The 20,964-nt window shown below is 51.2% G+C and overlaps 1 protein-coding gene across 20 annotated transcripts in view; it reads right to left on the reverse strand.

Annotated features, from left to right (window-relative positions):
- dtna (dystrobrevin, alpha) overlaps positions 1 to 20,964 on the reverse strand; it is a 513,111-nt gene that overhangs the window by 88,219 nt on the left and 403,928 nt on the right. For 10 of the 20 annotated variants that reach the window (XM_072467814.1, XM_072467818.1, XM_072467822.1 and 7 more), the window contains 2 exons: positions 11,359 to 11,457; positions 10,027 to 10,119 (listed from right to left, as the gene is read on the reverse strand). The exons of 3 other annotated variants lie outside the window; for them this stretch is intronic. In XM_072467814.1, coding sequence (XP_072323915.1) covers positions 10,027 to 10,119; positions 11,359 to 11,457 — 192 coding nt within the window. The remainder of the gene's footprint in view (positions 1 to 10,026; positions 10,120 to 11,358; positions 11,458 to 20,964) is intronic. 7 more of the 20 variants (XM_072467819.1, XM_072467823.1, XM_072467831.1 and 4 more) reach the window with 2 other exon arrangements.

The following is a 20,964-nucleotide window of genomic DNA, read 5'->3' on the forward strand; positions in this document are numbered from 1 at the left end:
AAAACTAAATGTCGGGAAAAGCAAAGTGTTCCCAGTGAATGAGTTGGGAAGGCAAGCCAAATTGGGGGTGGGCTGCCTTTTAAGGTGGCTAGGGATAGGTTCAGGTATTTGGGGATTCAGGTAGCAAGGGAATGAGCGACGCTCCACAAGTGGAATTTAACAAAGCTGGTGGAGGGGGCCAGGGGGGGATCTTAAGAGATGGGATACACTGCAATTGGCTTTGGAGGGGAGGGTCCAAGTGGTAAAGATGAATATTCTGCCTTGGTTCCTGTTTATTTTTCAGACACTCCCGATCTTTATACCAAAGGCCTTTTTTTGGAAGCTGGACACGATTATTTCGGATTTTTTGTGGGCGGGGAAGGTGCCAAGTGTTAGGAGGGCCCTGCTACAGAGGCAGAGGCAGCAAGGGCGTTGGTTCATTATTATTGGGTGGTGATGCGACCATCAATTCACTGAGAGACACATTAAGAAGTAAACCGTGGTTTTAATCAGCTTTAGAACTGAGCCTGCCTGTGACCGGTACAACAATGAATGCGGCCCCACAGGTCAGCTGCCTTTATACTTCCTGTAAGGGGTGGAGCCTTGGGCAAGACCGTACATGCCCCGACATATCCCCCTGTGGGTGAAGCCGTACAATGGCCCATATGTGGAGCCCACAGGGTTAAACACACAACGTAACACGATACAGCAGTAACATGATATCACAGTGCACTGGTGAATTAACAGTACTTTCATTCACCACATTCACCCCCTGTTTAAAAAATGAAGTCCAGCGGGGGTGACGGGTTTGCAGATTCAGTCGGTCTGGTGCCCGGATCGTACGTTGCGACCGCCGAAGCACTGCTGTTGCAGCTGTTTCGGGTGGCTGTGGAGCTGGGCCCGGAGCAGGCACAGGCGTGGACTCCTGGAGCAGCTCACTTCATTCCTGTGGACCGGTGCGGCAAGTGGGAGGGAGCGTGAGAACCATATCGGGGTAGGGGCGCTGAACATTGGAGGTTGGATAGGGTAGGAGCGCTGAACATGGAAGGTTGGACGGGACCTAGTGTGGGGGATGCAGTAGTGGTCGTGGTGTCGGAGCCTGCGGGCGCCAGGTCCCGGAGGGAGACGGTATCCTGCCGGCCATCGGGGTGTCTGATATACGCATAATGTGGGTTGGAGTGCAGGAGCTGGACCCTCTCTACCAGGGGGTCGGTCTTATGGCTCCGAACATGTTTTCGGAGGAGGACTGGACCCGGTGTCAGCAGCCAGGGTGGAAGCGAGGCCCCTGAGGTAGCTCCCGGGAAACAAACAAGTGGCCATGAGGGGTCTGGTTTGTGGCCGTGCAAAGGAGGGACCTAATAGAGTGGAGCGCATCGGGCAGGACCTCCTGCCAGTGAGAAACCGGGAGGGTCAGTAGGACGGTCTTCCAGACCGTCGCGTTCTCTCTCTCCACCTGCCTGTTTCCCCTGGGGTTATAGCTGGTAGTCCTGCTCGAGGCGATGCGCTTACTGAGCAGGTACTGACGAGTTCGTCGCTCATGAACGACGAGCCCCTGTCGCTGTGGATATAGCTGGGGAAACCAAACAGGGTGAAGACACTATGCAGGGCTTTGATGACTGTGGGAGTGGTCATATCGGGGCAGGGAATGGCGAACGGAAAACGGGAGAACTCGTCTATGATGTTCAGGAAGTACGTGTTGCGATTATTGGAGGGGAGGGGCCTTTTGAAATCGATACTAAGGCGTTCAAAGGGCCGGGACACCTTGACCAGGTAGGCCTTATCTGGTCGATAGAAGTGCGGTTTACACTCCGCACAGATTTGGCAGTCTCTGGTTACAGCTTTGACCTCCTCGATGGAGTAGGGCAGGTTGCGGGGCTTGATGTAGTGGGCGAGCCGGGTGACAGAGGTCATCGTGGATAGCACGTAATCGGTCATCTTGTGCGCTGGCGCACGTGCTGCGGGACAGGGAATCTGGGGGCTCGTTGAGCTTCCCAGCACGATAAACTATATCGTAGTTATAGGTGGAGAGTTCGATCCTCCACCTCAAGATCTTGTCATTCTTGATCTTGCCCCGCTGCGTATTGTCAAACATAAAGGCAACCGATCGTTGGTCGGTGATGAGGGTAAACCTCCTACCCGCGAGGTAGTGCCTCCAGTGCCGTACGGCTTCCACGATGGCTTGGGCTTCTTTTTCGACCGAGGAGTGTCGAATTTCAGAGGTGGTGAGGGTGCGGGAAAAGAACGCTACCGGTCTGCCTGCTTGGTTGAGAGTGGCGGCGAGAGCGACCTCTGAGGCATCGCTCTCCACCTGGAAGGGGACGGACTCGTCCACCGCGCGCATTGCAGCTTTGGCGATGTCCGCCTTGATGCAGTTGAAGGCCTGGCGAGCCTTGGCTGCCAGTGGAAAAATGGTGGCCTTAAATAGTGGGCGGGCTTTGTCCGCATACTGGGGGACCCACTGGGCGTATTAGGAGAAAACTCCAAGGCACCTCTTCAGGGCCTTGGGGCAGTGAGGGAGAGGGAATTGGAGGAGGGAGAGCATACGGTCAGGGTCGGGCCCTAGGACCTCGTTTTCCACGACGTAGCCGAGGATGGCTAGGCTGGTTGTGCGGAAAACGCATTTCTCCTTGTAGGTGAGGTTGAGTTTTTGGGCGGTTTGGAGAAATCGGTGGAGGTTGGCGTTGTGGTCCTGCTGATCATGGCCGCAGATGGTTACATTGTCCAAGTACGGAAACGTGGCCCGCAGCCCGTACTGGTCCACCATTCGGCCCATTGCTCGTTGGAACACCGAAACCCCGTTTGTGACGCCAAAGGGGACCCGGAGGAAATGGAAAAGGCGGCCATCTGCCTCAAACGCCATGTAGTGGCGGTCCTCCAGGCGGATTGGGAGCTGGTGATATGCAGACTTCAGATCTACCGTAGAGAACACGCGGTAGTGCGCGGTCTTGACGACCACCACCTGAGCCCTCCAGGGGCTATTGCTGACTTCTCTGACCCCTTCCCGCAAGAGACGCTGGACCTCAGACCTAATGAACGTCCTGTCCTGCATACTATACCGCCTGCTTCTGGTAGCTATTGGCTTACAATCGGCGGGGAGGTTCGCAAAGAGGAGGGCGGGGGGGGGGTCGATTTTTAGGGTCGCAAGGCTGCATATGGTGAGCGGGGGCAGGGGCTCCCCGAATTTAAGAGTTAGGCTCCTGCGGTTGCACTGAAAATCGTGTCCTAAGAGGAGAGGAGCGCAGAGGTCTGGGAGCACATATAGTTTAAAATTAGCGTACTCAGCGCCCTGGATGGCTAGGGTTGCAGTAGTGCAGCCTTGGATTTGCACCGAGTGCGACCCAGAGGCGAGGGAGATAGTTTGTCACGTCGGGAATATTGGGAGCGAACAACGTCTTACCATGTCCGGGTGAATGAAGCTCTCTGTGCTCCCGGAGTCGAAAAGGCAAGGGGCGCGATTCTCTACTCCCGCGTCGAAGTGCCCACGCTGTCGTGAATGCCGTCGAGATTCACAACGGCGCGAAACGGCCCCTATCCCGACCGATTCAGGGCCCGATAATGGGCTAGGAACGGCGCCGCGTCATTTACACGCGTCAGGCCTTGGAGCCGCGTCAGGCCTTGGAGCCGCGTCAAGGCGGCGCCGCATACATAAGGCGGCCGGCACCGCATAACTGGCGTCACCAGCGCATGCGTGGTTGCCGTCCACTCCGAGTCCGCTCCGCAAGAAGATGTCTGACAGATCTTGCGGGGCTGCGGAAGAAAGGAGCTCCTCCTTCAGAGATGACGGCCTGACGATCGGTGGGTACCGATCGCGGGCCAGACCCCATTTGAGCACCCCCCCCCCCCCCGCCCGGTGCAGGATCCCCCCACCCCGACCAGGTGTGGACGGCGCCGGGGTGAACCCGCCGTTTTGGGCTGGCCGCTCGGCCCATCCGGAACCTGAGAATAGCAGGGGTGCCGGAGAATCGCCAATTTGGATGTCTCACGTGATTCTACGGCCGCGTGGAACTCTACGGGGCCGTTCTCGCAGCTTGGGAGAATCACGGGAGGGCGTCGGACTGGCATCGCGGGAAATTTTGGCGACCCAGGCGATTCTCCCAACCGGCGCCAGAGTGGAGAATCACGCCCAAGGTGTCTCGTACCCGTTTACCCGGACGGCCATCATGGAGCGCCGGAGGTGCTTTGGTCGCAACTGGTCCAGGGTGACCGCGCTGAGCTGGGGGTAGCCGGCAGCGTGATCGGAGGTGCTGGGGCGGCCCCGCGATGGCTGCTGTCCATGTCGTTCGTACATCTCGGGCGGTGTAGCAGTTGGCGGCCCCCGTTGGTCAAGCGAGGCGGGCGGTGAGGACGATGGCGTCCAAGATGGCGGCCCCCATGGATCGCACGTGGCCGGCCACGTGAGGTAGGATGGCCAAGATGGCGGCCCCCATGAGTCGCAAGTGTTGTGCGGAGGCAGAGTCGGCAGACACGCTGCCACTTTGCGGGGTCTGCGGGCCTGTGGATCGGGTCTGTGAGTTCGAGTTTTTAGACCTGGCCAGGCAGACCTTGGCGAAGTGTCCTTTTCACCCGCAGTTACTACAGTTCACGTTGCAGGCCGGGCAGTGCTGTCGGGGGTGTTGGGACTGGCCGCAAAAATAGCAGGGCAGCCCCCCATGATGGGCAGGCGGCCGCGCGGCACAAACCTGGGGTAGTCTCTGGTCGGGGGCCCACGAGGGGGTCACGTGGTCGGCAGGGAACGCAGTAAGACTCTGAAATGTGACCTCCAGAGAGGTAGCTAGTGTTACCGTGTCCTCCAGGTCCTGGGCCCCTTTTTCGAGCAGGCACTGTCTTACATACTTCGATCGGACCCCCGCCACGTAAACGTCTCGGATAGCGAGCTCCATATGCTGAGGGGTCGTAACGGCCTGGTAGTTACAGTTGCGCGCGAGGGCTTTGAGGTCGCGTAGGTAGTCATCTAGCGACTCCCCGGGGCGCTGGCGGTGAGTGGTGAAGATGTGTCGCGCGTAGACCTCGTTCACGGGCCGTACATATATGCGTTTGAGTAGTGCGAGGGCCTCTGTATAGGACGCGGCGCCATCGAGCTGGACAGAAATACGATGGCTCACCCGCGCGTGGAGAAAACTCAGTTTCTGTTCGTCCGTGACGGATGGCGTAGACGACGCGGCGAGATAGGCCTTGAAGCATCGAAGCCACTGCGAAAAAATGTCTCTTGCCTCCGTGGCCTGTGGATCGAGTTCCAGTCTACCAGGTTTGAGGGCTGATTCCATAGTAGTATTTTAAGCTGATTAAATTGATGCGACCATCAATTCACTGAGAGACACGTTGAGAAGTAAACCGTGGTTTTAATCAGCTTACAACTGAGCCTGCCTGTGACCGGTACAACAAAGAATGCAGCCCTGCAGGTCAGCTGCCTTTATACTTCCTGTAAGGGGTGGAGCCTTGGGCGAGCCCGTACATGCCCCGACATATCCCCCTGTGGGTGAACCCGTACAATGGCCCATAGGTGGAGCCCACAGGGTTAAACACAAAACGTAACACGATACAGCAGTAACATGATATCACAGTGCACTGGTGAATTAACAGTAATGGCACCGAGTAGGTATTCAGGGAGCCCGGTGGTGCAGTCCACGGTGAAGATTTGGAACAAGTTGAGGAGGCATTTTAGGATGGGCAGGATGTTGGTGTTACTGTCATTGTGCGAGAACCATGGGTTTGAGCCGGGGGGGTTGGATAGCATGTCTAGGAGGTGGAGGAAAGTGGGGCTAGTTAAGGTGAGGAATTTGTATTTGGAGGAAGGGTTCACCAGTCTGGAGGAGCTAAGGGAGAGGGTAGAGCTGCTGAGGGGGGAGTGAGTTCGGGTATCTGCAGGTTAGGGACTTTGCGCGAAAAGTCTGGAGGGGATTCCCTAGGTTGCCGAGCTACACCCTGCTGGAGCGACTGCTGCTTCCGTATGTGGAAGGGGAGGGTAGAATTGGAGATATACACTGGTGACTGGGAGAGGTGGGAGGCGAGCGGGTGGCGAAGATTAAGGAAAAATGGGAAGGGGAGTTTGGAGGGGAGATCAATTGGAGAGTATGGAGTGAGGCACTGTGTAGGGTAATCGGGACCACCTCGTACGCAAGTATGAGCCTGATACAGTTTAAGGTTGTACACAGGACTCGGGCAAGAATGAGTGGGTTCTTTGAGGGGGTTGCAAATGAGTGTGAGAGGTGTGGGCGGGGGCCAGTGAATCACGTGCACATGTTCTGGGGTTGTGAATAGTTGGAGAGATTCTGGGTGGGAGTGTTTGCGGTCCTAGCAAGGATAGTGGGGGAGGAGGTGGCCCCGGACCCTTTGGTGGCGATATTTGGGGTATCGGAGAAGCCGGAGCTGATGGAGGGGAGGAAGGCAACGAATCTTACTGGATTGGCGGTCAGCAACGGCACCGGTGGTAGCGGCTTGGTTTGGTGACCTGTACGGCTTCCTGTGGCTGCAAAAGACAAAGTATGACCTAAGGGGCTCAGCAGAGGGGTTTGAGACAAGGTGGGGGACTTTTGTGACTGTGTTTGAGGAGTTATTCGTCGCGGGGGGTGGGGGGTGTAAAAGGGGAAAAAATTGTGCTAACTGTATAGTTAACTGGTGGGAAGTGTGATTCCCGGGGTGTTTATGTGCTGTCACGTTTTTTCATACATGGTTGTAATAAAATAAATTAAAAAAAAACATTTGGGTTGTGGGGGTGAGACACACGCAGAAATGGTGAGAATGTGCAAACTCCACACGGACAGTGACCTGGGGCTGGGATCGAATCCGGGTCCTCGGTGCTGTGAGGCAGCAGTGCTAACCACTGTGCCACCATGGCGCCATAAAGCACATGTTTTACAGCACCCGATTTAGCCCAGTGTCTGTTGGCTCTTGAGCAGAACTCACTTAGCCCCGAATCCAGCTGAATGGAAAGTGGTTTTATGAAATTTTGAAAGAATCCCATCATATGTCTGTAAAGGGAACACTGGCAGTCAAATGGTGCCATCTATAGGAGATGAGAGACTGTCTGGAGTTTACAAGGTGGGTACTGCATGCCTGGTTTATACTTCATTCCTTACAACTTCTGATGGTACGGCATGAGGGCAGCACCAGCAGCACAGTGGTTAGCACTGTGGCTTCACAGCACCAGGGACCCGGGTTCGATTCCCGGTTGGGTCACTGTCTCTGCCGAGTCTGCAAGTTTTCCCCGTGTCTGTGTGGGTTTCTTCCGGGTGCTCCGGTTTCCTCCCACATGTCCTGAAAGAAGTGCTGTTAAGTGAATTGGGCATTCTGAATTCTCCCTCAGTGTACCCGAACAGGGACTGGAATGTGGCGACTAGGGGATTTTCACAGTAACTTCATTGCAGTGTTAATGTAAGCCTACTTGTGACATTAACAAAGATTATTATTATTATTACGGCCGCTATTTAGGAAGTCAGAATTTTTAACTGTTTATACACATACATCATCAGTTGTTTATCAGCCACTGAACATGTCAGGCTGGTGCAAAAGAAGAAACATTTTTCTCACCTGGATATTTTTTAAACTGTGTTTTACTAATGGAAGCACTCTCGTCACCGTTGTGACCAGAACAGCGCCTAGCAGGAAGGGAAATTTAACCAATGTGACAATTGAGGCTTGTGACTTTAGTTTATTTATTTGTACACGGGATGTGGGCATCCCTGGAAAGTCCAGCAATTATTGCCCATCCTTAACTGCCCTTGAGAAGGTGGTGGTGAGAAAGGCGTGGTAGAAACAATTACTCTTCCCCCAAACCTGCTGAAATTAAATTACTGGACACTCTTCCCTGCTGAGAATATCTTAAGTGTGCACTTTTTCTATATACACTGGGCTGGATTCTCTGCCCCGCCAATTTTCAGCCTCGACCCGCCGGCGGGATTCTCCGTTACGCCGGCCGGTCAATGGGGCTTCCCATTGTGGGGCAGCCCCACGCTGTCGGGAAACCCCCGGGCACCGGCAAAATGGAGAATCCCACCGGCGAAGCATCCCGCCCACTGTCTCTCACCTATCTCTTTCCCTTTCCCCTTCCCCTTTTCCATTCATTTTATCCCATTGCCTTCTTCTGTGACTTTTTGCCTTCTCTTTTTCTCTCTCCACTCCCTTGCACCTTCCCCCAATGTTGGGAGTGTAGTAGTTTGGTTTTATACTTCTCAGCTTCTACTCTATCTCTCTGCTCCCCAAAGTGCTGTACATTTAACTAAAAATAATACAAAATCAAACTATTATATCAAAATAAAGACTGAATGTTAGCTGTTATTTTCAATGGCGGCTAAACTGTGACTCTGTCTGCATCCTAGTTCAATTTTCCTAACTCTCAAAACTTGCCCCAGTCGGAAATTACGTTTAGTCTTTTTGCAATGTCACAGGAGTCGAAACTGTGACATTATCATAAATGGAAAGAACTGCAAGGGTTAATGTAATGTCTAAATTAACCACTAGAGGGAGCTAGATGTACATTGATGCTATGCCTTGTGGGTGCGAGGTTGAGGAGAAAGCTAGAGGACAGGCTGAAGGAAAGATAGTGTGAGTGAGAGCAGATCATAGTTAATGTAATAGTGTAGAGATTAGTAGTAGATGAGTGTAGATTATATGTTTATTAACAACTATGTATTACATAGGAGTAAGTATCGAATCCAATTAAGTAGTGTTAATAAATTTAGAGCTTTGTTCAATTTTCAAGCTATTTGTGGTCTTTATGAACACTACGCCAACCATCCTAAAAATTAGCAACACAAAGGACACCACAGAAATTAAACGTTTTCAGGTTTCCGACATCTGCCACTACTTCGGTGTCATGACTTCATCACTTTAAAGCTGTAAAAATATGCTTACTACATTACTTAGCTTTCAGTCTTTTGCTGCGACACAATCTTCCACAGCACCATATATTTAACTGTACCTTTGCTATCTGTGGCTCTGGTTGAAATCCTCTCCTACATCAATGACTAAGAAGCTCAATGTATTGCGTTTCTGTAGCCTCAGCTGAATTCCTCCCCTCTTAAACCCTGATCTACCATACATCACATCCCATGGTCCAGGGTTCTGGCCAGATCCCTCTTCCCATGTACAAAATCCTGCGTCCCATCACCTGGATCTCTGCATCAGTTACACACCAACACAGAAGAAAAATAACAGACAGAAATAGAAGTTTACAGAGAGAGGAGGCAAAGGATGAGAAAGAGAAGGAAAGCTAAGAGCAGAAAGAGACCAGCAGAAAAGAAGTAAAGGACAAGGAAAACATAGAGATAGAATTGCAAGCGGAAAGGAAGCGAGCAGGAGCACAAGACAAGCGAGAATGCAAGAAAATTAGGAAAAAGTTACTCAATTCAGAGTTCAGAATCCTGATAATGTTTGGTTGCTAAAGGCTAATAGCTTTGCAAAACATATCAGGTTGAAATTGGACCTTCTCATGAGATCCAAAACAGATGGTAGGCATTTTGCAAATGTAAAGCTGTTAAAAACTTTTTTCGGATTCCTTTGCCAAACTGGGTTGCCTTGAATGGTACAGGTGCAGAGCAAGCAAGTAAAGCCAGATCTTCAACTGGAGCTATCCTGACACCATTTCCCACTGTTTCCACATATCTGTTTAAAGTCTTCATTTACAAATACCTTTCCAATTATCTTTTCAAATGTCATGATCTTTACTCAATAGTTGGACGAGGACGAATTGGAATGGCAAATTAAGAAATCCAATGATCAGAAATCAGGAAGGCTTCTATGACATTTAGCAGAGATCGATGCTAATTTTTACCAGTTCAACTTACTAATGATAAAAGATTTTCTTGTAGTGGTTCATGCACAGAGAACTCCATATACTTTAAATTTACATTTGTTCTTACCAATAAACATCTAAATCTGGAGTCTAAAAGCCTTCTCATAAATCAGTGTGGGCATAAGTTCATGTAGATATTCAATAAATGACCACATTCACCACATGATCTGTGTCCTGCCCATTTTCACATCAATGGAACTGACAGAATACTCCAAACATAACTATTTCCATATTTGGTAAAAGAAACCTCGACTAACCGTGAGGAATTTTTCAGAAGGAGGTTGATATATAGCCCAATCAGAATATGTTCATCACCCAGTCTATCAGCAATATCAAGGCTGTACTGCAACCTAGAATAATGGAAATGTGAAGAAACACAACAAAGCAAAGAATAAAAAAGAAAACATTGTAAAAGGTAAATGAGAAATTAAAAAGGAAGCAAAAGGAATGACACATCTCTACACACGCACACATACATAGACACACACACTATTGTCGCTTCTGCTTCAAGACATTCAATCTATAATTCACTATACTTTTCCACTAGGATGTTAGCTATCTCCTTAATTGGAGCATGGAAGGGGTGAAAGCGATTGAGGCCAGGACTTTACAGGGTGATGCTGGCCCTCTCCATAGGCCAGAAAGTCGGAGTCAATCCCACTTCGGCCGGTCATATGGAAGCTCCAGCTGTATTTTTGTTTGTCAAGCAATTAGCTGGCTGGCATTGGGGCTTTCATCCCGTTAAGGGACGAGGACCCACCCCGAAGATCACTGCCAATTGCAGGGCCTGCAGCTCTTCAATCCCAGGAGCAGCATTGGGAATGGTAGTCGGAGGTAATTCCTGAGGGTGGGGATCTTGCAACAGGGGCAGCCCTTGCCACCAGGGAGCCCCTAGTGAACGAGAGGGTGCCCAATCAGGTATTTTACCAGCAGTGGCAGGAAATAGCCCTTACCCTTACTTGGCCGTTTAAGGGCCTCAACTGGCCTAAGAGTGGGTCCATCATCTTCCCTGCAGGTGGTAAAATGCCAACAGTGGCTAGAAAGTGATGGGCACAGCCCCCTGCCACCTTACCTAGTTTTACATGCCCCCACCCACCCACCTCCCAGCACGCTCCCTGGGGCCCCATAAAATCCTGGCTTCAATACGCAGCTCATGAATAGGGTTGTTTAATCTATGAAACTCAGAATGCATGCATTACTTCTAATACTACACTTGTAATTGCAGAATTGATTCTGCAAATGTGAAGAAGTATGTTTCTGCTAATTGAAATTCTGAGATACTTGGGGGAAAAATTTGTTGGCAAGGTGCTAGTGACATTATGCAGTCTTACATTAATTCCTTGGTCCAGGCAAGAACCATGAGCCGATACAAGCACAGCATTTTTCACTGATATCACTGAGAAAACCCGGACAGGTAGCGGCTTTGCGACGCTCTCGGCCCTATGGAATCAATGCACATCTGCATAGCGCTGCTAGAAGCCCGAGATATCCGTGAGTATTGTTTCTATTAGCGTGATATGTAACAAATCGATTATTTTTGTAATGTTAGTAGCTCATGCCAGTTACTGCAGATTCTCCTTAATACTCACCCTTTGCCTTTCAGCAAAGCTGGAGCAGCCCTAGCCAGTTGTTTGTTCTGCTCTACTTCATTGATCTCAACAGGAAAGCTATTTAATGAGATAAAAAGACTGAACAAAAAAAAAAGCAATAATACTGGGGAAACATGTGAAAGCAAGATTGTGAACAGCATCTGCAGTGTAAACGTACTAAAAAACTGAAAACATATACACAAATAAATTATAGAAAAAATATGGTATGTAGGAAAAATCTAAATCATACTGATCAAAATAGTAACTTTGCTTCAATGGGACCTTAAAGAATATGGTTGATAATAGCTAGTTCAAGTGAAACTTTCTCACAAGAAATTCCATGTGCACTTTTCAAACGTGAAACCAATGTGCCGCAGACAGAATTTCCACTGAAAATAAAAATCCCCTGTCTCCTGGACTTTATAATTTCAAAACTTCCTGATCGAGAAGCAGCTTAGGCTGGGCACCTGCTCAAAATTATTGCTTTCCTAACATTGTAACTTTACTGCACACTTCATTTTCATGACAGGCAGCTTTTCTGTTGCACTTGCAGCAAAGTTAGTGGTGGAAATTCCGGAATTATATTTCATGTATGAAACCAACCCCAGCCTTTGTTCTGTATCATTTTCAGCAAACAGTGAAATTGCCAGTTTTGTATTAGTTTGAAATGTGAATGCCAACTTCAGGCTGGCAATAAGATTTAAAACATATTCCCTGATTGTTGTTGTGCATACTGATTTCTCTGTGTGGTGCTAAGTATCCCATTTCCTCTCCACAGTTAAATTTCTATAGTGAGTGAACAGCAGATATCCTTTGTTGAATACCTTTATTTTATTGTGAGTTACAAACATCTGAATATATCAGTCCTTACTACACTTATCGTTTTATAACGGTTCAAATTTTGTGGCCAGTGGCAAAAAAATTACGTCACTGTTTTTATTTATTTGTTCGTGGGATGTGGATGTTACTGGCGAGGTTAGCATTCATTGTCCATTCCTAATTCCCCGCGAAGGTGGTGGTGAGCCACTGTTCATTACTATTACAGTCACACAGACTTTTGTGGCCTTTTGCACTGCACAATTTGGTAATTAAAGATGCATTTGACACAGCACTCTCTACAGAAGATTTGAAATCTGTGAGAGTAAGACAAACAACAAGTGAGCCTTTTCAACCAATCAGATCTTTGCTCAAACACATTTGGGAAACAATCCAATTAGGTTTGATTTTGGGCACACAGATTATGCCTGGTCTCACTCAGGTAGACAGCAAGCAAACTTGGTGTTGCCTAGTCATCAACATGATTATTGATGCACCATCAATTACCACAAAGCTGGAGCCAGAATGGCTGCAGCACCGGCGAGCACACACATTTATACGCCACCTACTGGGCGGAGCCAGCAGACAGGGATTTACCCATGTACCTCTACTATACTGGCAGTGGCGTAATACATGTAATACAACTAGTGGTGACTACCAAATTCACCCCTGTTAAAAAAGAGTCCGGCGGGGGTGGTGGAAAACATGACAAGTTAAGGCTGTCGGGGGCCTTGACCCTCCTCTGCGATCGCGTCAGTCCTGGTGGTGATGTGGGTGCCGGCTTGGTCACCTGCGACTCCGGGAGCGTGTTGTCCTCGTCTTCGTCACCCGAGTGGAACCAGTGGGAAGACGGATCCTACTGGGATGGGGGCTGCGGTGAGGTTCGCTGGAGGGTGAGTCGCGCAGGGGTGAATGAGGCAACCGGGGGGGGGGGGTCAGGTCGGAGTTCATGGGTGGGGATCCAGCGGGTGCCAGGTCCCGGAGGAAGACTGTGTCCTGGCGCCCGTCGGAGTGTGCCACGTAGGCGTACTGGGGGTTCGCATGTAGGAGGTGGACTTTTTCGACCAAGTGCTCCGACTTATGGGTCCGCACATGCTTCCGAAGGAGGACGGGTCCAGGAACTGTCAGCCATGTTGGGAGCGAGACCCCGGAGGTGGACTTCCTGGGGAAGGCAAATACACATTCGTGAGGGGTCTCGTTGGTCGCGGTGCAGAGGAGCGATCGGATGGAGTGGAGCGCGTTGGGGAGGACCTCCTGCCAGCGGGAGACCGGGATATTTTTAGACCGCAGGGCCAGCAGGACAGCCTTCCAGACCGTCCCATTCTTCCTCTCCACCTGCCCGTTTCCCCGGGGGTTGTAGCTGGTCGTCCTGCTCGAGGCAATGCCCTTGCTGAGCATGAACTGACGCAGCTCATCGCTCATAAAAGAGGATCCCCGATCGCTGTGGATGTAGGTGGGGAAACCGAACAGAGTGAAGATGCTGTGCAGGGCTTTGATTACTGTGGCAGGAAGTCATATCGGGGCATGGGATGGCGAAAGGGAACCGGGAGTACTCGTCAATCACGTTCAGAAAGTATGTGTTGCGGTCGGTGGAGGGGAGGGGCCCTTTAAAGTCCATGCTGAGGCGCTCAAGGGGGCGGGAAGCCTTCACCAGGTGCGCGCGATCTGGCCGGTAGAAGTGCGGCTTGCACTCTGCGCAGACCTGGCAGTCTCTGGTGACGGTCCTGACCTCCTCAATGGAGTAGGGCAGGTTGCGGGCCTTGATGAAATGGAAGAACCGGGTGACCCCCGGATGGCAGAGGTCATAGTGGAGAGCCCGGAGTCGGTCCACTTGTTCGCTGGCACATGTACCGCGGGATAGGGCATTAGGTGGCTCATTGAGCTTCCCCGGGCAATATAAGATCTCATAGTTATAGGTGGAGAGCTCGATCCTCCACCTCAAGATCTTGTCATTTTTGATCTTGCCCTGCTGTGTATTATTAAATATAAAGGCAACCGACCGTTGGTCAGTGAGGAGAGTGAATCTCCTGCCGGGCAGGTAATGCCTCCAATGTCGCACAGCTTCCACATTGGCCTGGGCCTCCTTTTCGACAGAGGAATGCCGAATTTCGGAGGCATGGAGGGTGCGGGAAAAGAAGGCCAGGGGCCTGCCCGCCTGGTTGAGGGTGGCGGCCAGAGCTACGTCCGATGCACCGCTCTCCACCTGGAAGGGGAGGGACTCGTCGACCGCGTGCATCGTGGCCTTGGCGATGCCTGCCTTGATACGGTTGAAGGCCTGGCGGGCCTCAGCCGTCAGGGGGAAAACTGTGGAATGAATGAGTGGGCGGGCCTTGTCCGCATATTTAGGGACCCACTGGGCATAGTAGGAGAAAAATCCTAGGCATCGTTTCAGGGTCTTAGGGCAGTGGGAGTTCCATGAGGGGGCGCATGCGGTTGGGGTCGGGCCCTAGGACTCCATTTTCCACGACATAGCCAAGGATGGCTAAGCGGTTGGTGCGGAACACGCATTTCTCCTTATTGTATGTGAGATTAAGGTGTTTGGCGGTCTGGAGGAATTTTTGGAGGTTTGCGTCGTGGTCCTGCTGATCGTGGCCGCAGATGGTGACGTTATCTAGGTACGGGAAGGTGGCCCGCAGTCCATACCGGTCAACCATTCGGTCCATCTCTCGCTGGAAGACCGAGACCACATTAGTGACGCTGAAAGAAACCCTAAGGAAGTGATAGAGGCGGCCATCTGCTTCGAACACAGTGTATTGGCGGTCCTCCGGGCGGATGAGGAGCTGGTGGTAGGCGGACTTCAGGTCCACTGTGGAAAAGACTCGATACTGCGCAATCTGATTGACCATGTCAGATATGCGTGGGAGAGGGTACGCGTCGCGCTGCGTGTACCGATTGATGGTCTGACTGAAGTCAATGACCATCCTGTGTTTCTCCCCAGTCTTTACTACTACCACTTGAGCTCTCCAGGGCTGTTGCTGGCTTTAATGACCCCTTCCTGCAGAAGCCGTTGGACCTCCGACCTGATGAAGGTCCTGTCCTGGGCACTGTACCGTCTGCTCCTAGTGGTTTGCAATCCGGGGTGAGGTTCGCAAGCAGGGAAGGTGGGTCGACCTTAAGGGTCGTGAGGCCGCATATGTTGAGAGGGGGTAGGGGTCCGCCAAATTTTAAGGTTAGGCTTTGGAGATGGCACTGAAAGTCCAAGCCGCGTAACAGAGCAGCGCAGAGGTGGGGGAGGACGTAGAGCCGGACGTTGCTGAACTCTACGCCCTGGACGATGAGGGTCGCGATGCAGTACCCCCGGATTTCCACGGAATGGGATCCGGAGGTCAGGGAGATTTTCTGGGTGACGGAGTGTACCGGAAGGGAGCAGCGCCTTACCGTAGTGGGGTAGATGAAGCTCTCTGTGCTCCCGGAGTCAAAAAAGGCAGGTCGTCTCATGACCATCGATCTTCACCGTTGTCGTCGCGGTCGCGAGGTTGCGGGGCCGGGACTAATCCAGGGTGATAGATGCGAGCTGCGGCAGATGATGGGAGGTCCCGGGCTGGTCAGCGGTGGTGGAGGTAGCGGCAGGCGATGAATGGCCAGGCGAGCAGGGGTCCTGAGAAGCCGTCCAAAATGGCGCCGAAGATGGCAGCGCCCATGGGGCGCACATGGCTTGCAGTGAAGAAGATGGTGGCGCCCACGGGCCGCACACAGCTTGCGAAGGGGAAAATGGCAGCGCCCGCGGGTCGCATGTGTGGGGTGTAGGAATGCCGGGCCTGGAAACAGTGGCGACCGACCGGGCCTGGCAAACAGAAACAAAGTGTCCCTTCTTCCCACAGCCGTTGCAGGTCGCGCTCCGCGCCGGGCAGCGCTGCCTGGGGTGTTTGTTTTGCCCGGATAAATAGCACTTGGGTCCCCCAGAGTTGGCTGGCTGCTGCGCGGCGCAGGCTTGCGGTGAGCTGGAGTCGGCACTGGTGGGGTCCACGATGCCCATGAGGGTGCCGCGCGGTCAGGGGGGGTAGGACTGGACATTACGGGAGGTCACTTCTAACGAATTAGTGAGCTGCCTAGTTCCCGCAAGATCAAGCGTACCCTCTTCCAATAGCCGCTGGCGGACGTATGCAGACTTCATGCCCGTAATGTAAGAGTCTCAAATTAAAAGTTCGGTGTGCTGGACTGCCGAAACTGCCTGGCAGTCACAGTTCCTACCTAGGATGTGCAGAGCACGTCAGAAATCGTCCAGAGATTCCCCGGGGAGTTGCTGTCTCTTGGCCAGGAGGTGCCTGGCATATACTTGATTGACTGGTCGAACGTAATGTCCCTTCAGGAGCTCCATCGCTTCGGAGTAAGTGGGCGCATCCCAGATGAGAGGAAAAATGTCAGGGCTCACCCATGAATAGAGGACCTGGAGCTTCTGCGAGTCTGAGGGTTCCTCAGCGGATGTTCGGAGGTAGCTTTCGAAGCAGGCTAGCCGGTGGTCAAAGGTGGACGTAGCGTTGGCTGCTTGAGGGCTCAGCTGCAGGTGATCAGGCTTGATGCGGAGATCCATCATTTAAAAAAAATCTTTGCTCAATAAATTGATGCACTATCAATTACCACAAAAACGAGAGTAGTGGAATAATCGAGGCTTTATTGAGCAAAGACGTTGTGCTTCCTGTAGCTGGAACCAGAATGGCTGCAGCACCGGCGAGCACACACATTTATACGCCGCCTACTGGGCGGAGCCAGCAGGCAGGGAATTACCCATGTACCTCTACTATACGGGCAGTGCAGTAATACAACTAGTGGTGACTACCACAATTATACCGTGCCGCCCAGCACAAAATGCACTGCTGACTGGTTGCATACTCTGCTGGGGACCTCACATGGAAAGTCAAGGTCAGTGAATGCATCTTCAAATGATATCTCTTGCACACCACATCACCGACCTCTCACACTGCCCAATGAACAACACCTCTGTCACGCATCCATCAGCAATCAAAACTGAAGGACAACAGAGTCCACCTCACTCTCACACACTTACCAATGCTACCAGCCTTACAACCACCTCTCGCAGCTTCCACATACCTCCAGCTATTCATCTATGGCAGGCACGTCATCCAACCAAAGTGCAATACAATAACTAACGTTCTGTCCTCTGTCTTGAAGGACAAGTCTGCCTGTAATCACAAGCAGCATCAGAGAACCAGCAGGGAATATGCACACTGACGGTTGTAAGCCCTTGGGAAGACACTGCTCCACATCATTTGGTCAACTGTGACTGAAGTCGCTGCACCTGACATTCTGCCATTTGGATAAAATACAAGATGTAGATGGTGTGACGATGGGGTTCTTGCTGTCCATCTCACATGTCTTTCCTCACCTCAACTCTGCATTTTTGTTTAGAGATGTCCAAGATTTATGTCATGGTCAACCAGTGCAGCGTTACCTTAAACAGCTCTACAAAAGAGACACTGTCACTTGATCTGCCAATTGCAGCCACCAGCTCAGATATGTTGCATGCACTTTAGAGGGCAGTAGAGAGGAGCGATCAACATGTGGGGAGTCAGCGGACATTAACGGGCTGCAGCAAGGCCGGGGGAAAAGGAAACTGGCATTTGCCCGTTCTGCTGCCGAGGACTCGGATAAGGACTTTGATGGGCAGCATGCAGGAGAACTCTGATGGTGATTCACAGCAAGATGCCTGGTGCATTGGCAAGCCTGCCACAGCGCCTCTTTTCAGTGCCAAGGAGCATTGAGAAGTTCAATCCAGCTTAACATAAGGTTTGTGCAGAGTTTGGGTGTCCACCTGTTCCAACATGGAATTGGTGGTCAACTCGGGGCAGCACGGTAGCATAGTGGTTAGCATAATTGCTTCACAGCTCCAGGGTCCCAGGTTTGATTCCGGCTTGGGTCACTGTCTGTGCGGAAGTCTGCACATCCTCCCCGTGTGTGCGTGGGTTTCCTCCGGGTGCTCCGGTTTCCTCCCACAGTCCAAAGATGTGCAGGTTAGGTGGATTGGCCATGCTAAATTGCCCTTAGTGTCCAAAATTGCCCTTAGTGTTGGGTGGGGTTACTGGGTTATGGGGATAGTGTGAGGGTGGGGGTGTGGGCTTGGGTAGGGTGCTCGTTCCAAGAGCCGGTGCAGACTCGATGGGCCGAATGGCCTCCTTCTGCACTGTAAATTCTACGATTCTGATCCATGACAGCACTTGTGGAACCATTTGTGATGCAGTGTCAGGCAAAGCCATCCAGCATCTGAATCCTGCAGTGAAATTCAGGCTGAGACCATGAGATAATAATAATAATCACTTATTGTCACAAGTAGGCTTCAATGAAGTTACTGAGGAAAGCCTCTAGTTGCCACATTCCAGCCCCCTGTTCGGGGAGGCCGGTACGGGAATTGAACCCGCGCTGCTGACATTGTTCTGCATTACAAGCCAGCTGTTTAGCCCACTGTGCTTGTTGCCATACAAGTGCAATTTGGTGTGAAGCAGGCACAGACTGTTGGCATCATGTGGATACCAGTGCTCAAAGAGGCTTTCTGGTTCTCATAGCAGTTCAGCAATCTGTGAACCAGCAGATTACTAGTATTTCTGAGATGCTGCCGCAGCAGAGTCATCATGATGCACTTGTCTGTTATCTTCTCTCATGAGAGCAGCATTTGTGTCCCCACCATTGTCATTCTGCTAACGCCCATGATGATGTCTCTAAGCCACCCAGTCCAAACTGTCCTTAGAGGTCTTCCTGCAAGGCATCTGCTTTCACCTCTAATGAAAGACAGCAGTCTTTCCCCAATTATGCTGAAGTCACTGGAGTAGCTGTGTAGTCGCACTTTGGGTCAGGCAAAGGCACCATCAATACTGGCATTAAGGGAATGCATAATGGTTATCAATTCAGTTTTCTATGTATTATTCAAAGCGTTATTCAATAAAGGTGTTAAGGAATGGTTTTTCAGCGGTGGCTTCTTTTTCAGATTTTTTTTACACTACGATGGTATGTAGCAGATTTATTGAAAGGTGGGGAATTGTAGAGGAATGGTGATGTGGGGATGAGATCTCAGAGGAACCAGAGTCTCAGAGCGGGACTTTCCTGGAAATTGGCGAAGGCCAATGGCGAGGGGAAGGGAAAAGTAATAATAATAATAATCGCTTATTGTCACAAGTAGGCTTCAATGAAGTTACTGTGAAAAGCTCCTAGTCGCCACATTCCGGCGCCTGTTCGGGAAGGCTGGCATGGGAATTGAACCCGCGCTGCTGGCATTGATCTGCATTACAAGCCAACTGTTTAGCCCACTGTGCTAAACCAGCCCCTAGTGACGGTGGCGGTGAAGCCGCCAATGGCAGCTGTCTCTACCATCTAGTATGGCACTTTGAAAAGAAAAAAACTGCAAGGATCAGATCCCACAACGTATCACTGGCAGGGCAGCCTCAGATTCATCTGCCCCGCCAGCAACTTAGAAATGTGAGGAACAGGAGCGCCATTTTTAAAGGCCACCACTGCACAGTGACCAAACCAGTTAACCCTAGATCCGCCCCCCCCCCCCCCCATCTCTCCAGGGTAGTGCCAGGAGACAGTACCCAGGCATGATCGCCACCCCCCCCCCCCCTCCCCAACCATCCCCGCCCAAGTGCTGCAGTCTCCGGATCAGAGATACTCTCAAATCAAGGAGGAGGGTTTTGCCGGTTGTGTTTGGTGTAAAAGGACTGTACCAGTACATCTATGACAGATGTTTTGTGACAGTGACCGACCACAAGCCCTTATTGTGAATTTTTTAAGGAGAATGAAGCAATCCCTCCTATTGCCTCAGACCGGATACAGCGATGTCCCTGTTGCTTGCAGCTTATGAATATTCCCTAGAGCACCGCCCTGGAATAAGAATAGCTAATGCTGATGCCTTGAGTCACCTCCTGCCGCTGCCCACCAGCCCAGCTCCCTTGCTGGTGTTGGAAGAGGTCACAATGACCATGAATTTCTTAGAGACATAACCAGTGTCTGCAAAGCAAATCAAGATGTGGACACAAAAGGATCCAACACTGTCAAAATTGAAGCACATGATCCTGAACGGTGCAGTCCGAGGACAACCCTCCCACATGAAACCTTACTTGACCAAGAAAGATGAACTTAGTGTTGAGGACGATATAATTCTTTGGAGATCTTGGGTAGTTAACCTTCTGGAGCTACATACTGGCCAACCTGGGCTCTCTAAAATGGAACTGATCAGCAGGAGCTATGTCTGTTGGCTCAGACATCACTGACTTAGTGAAGCAGTGCAATTTATTACAGGAAGATCAGAAAGTCCTTCCATCGGCCTCCCTACACCCATGAGAGTGGCCACGTAGGCCATGGGTGCAAGTGTATGTAGACTTTGCCAGGCCTTTTCTGGGCTCTATGTTTCTGCTCCTGATGGATTCGCACTCCAAATGGTTCGAAGTACACCGCATGGGCTCCATGACCTCACACACTACGATCGAGAAACTATGAGAGTTTTTGCACGCATGGCATACCAGAAGTTCTGTCTTCTGACAATGTCACAGTTTTCACCAGTGGAGGGTTGCAGGCCTTCATGAAATCAAATGATATCAGACTTTTAGAACAGCACCATATCACCCCTCAGCCAATGGACAGCCAGAACGGGTGGTGCAGATCGTTAAAATCAGCATGAAAAAGCAACTGGCAGCATCCAATGACACCAAATGGGCACGGTTTTTATTTGATTAGGACCATTCCTCACACAATGACAGGAATCGTCTCAGCGGAACTGTTAATGGGATGGCAGCTTCGCACGAGATTAAGCCTACTGTTCAAAAACCTGGCGGGGAGGGTGGA

The sequence above is a fragment of the Scyliorhinus torazame genome, chromosome 11 (assembly GCF_047496885.1).
Source record: "Scyliorhinus torazame isolate Kashiwa2021f chromosome 11, sScyTor2.1, whole genome shotgun sequence".
NCBI classification, from domain to species: Eukaryota; Metazoa; Chordata; class Chondrichthyes; order Carcharhiniformes; family Scyliorhinidae; genus Scyliorhinus; species Scyliorhinus torazame.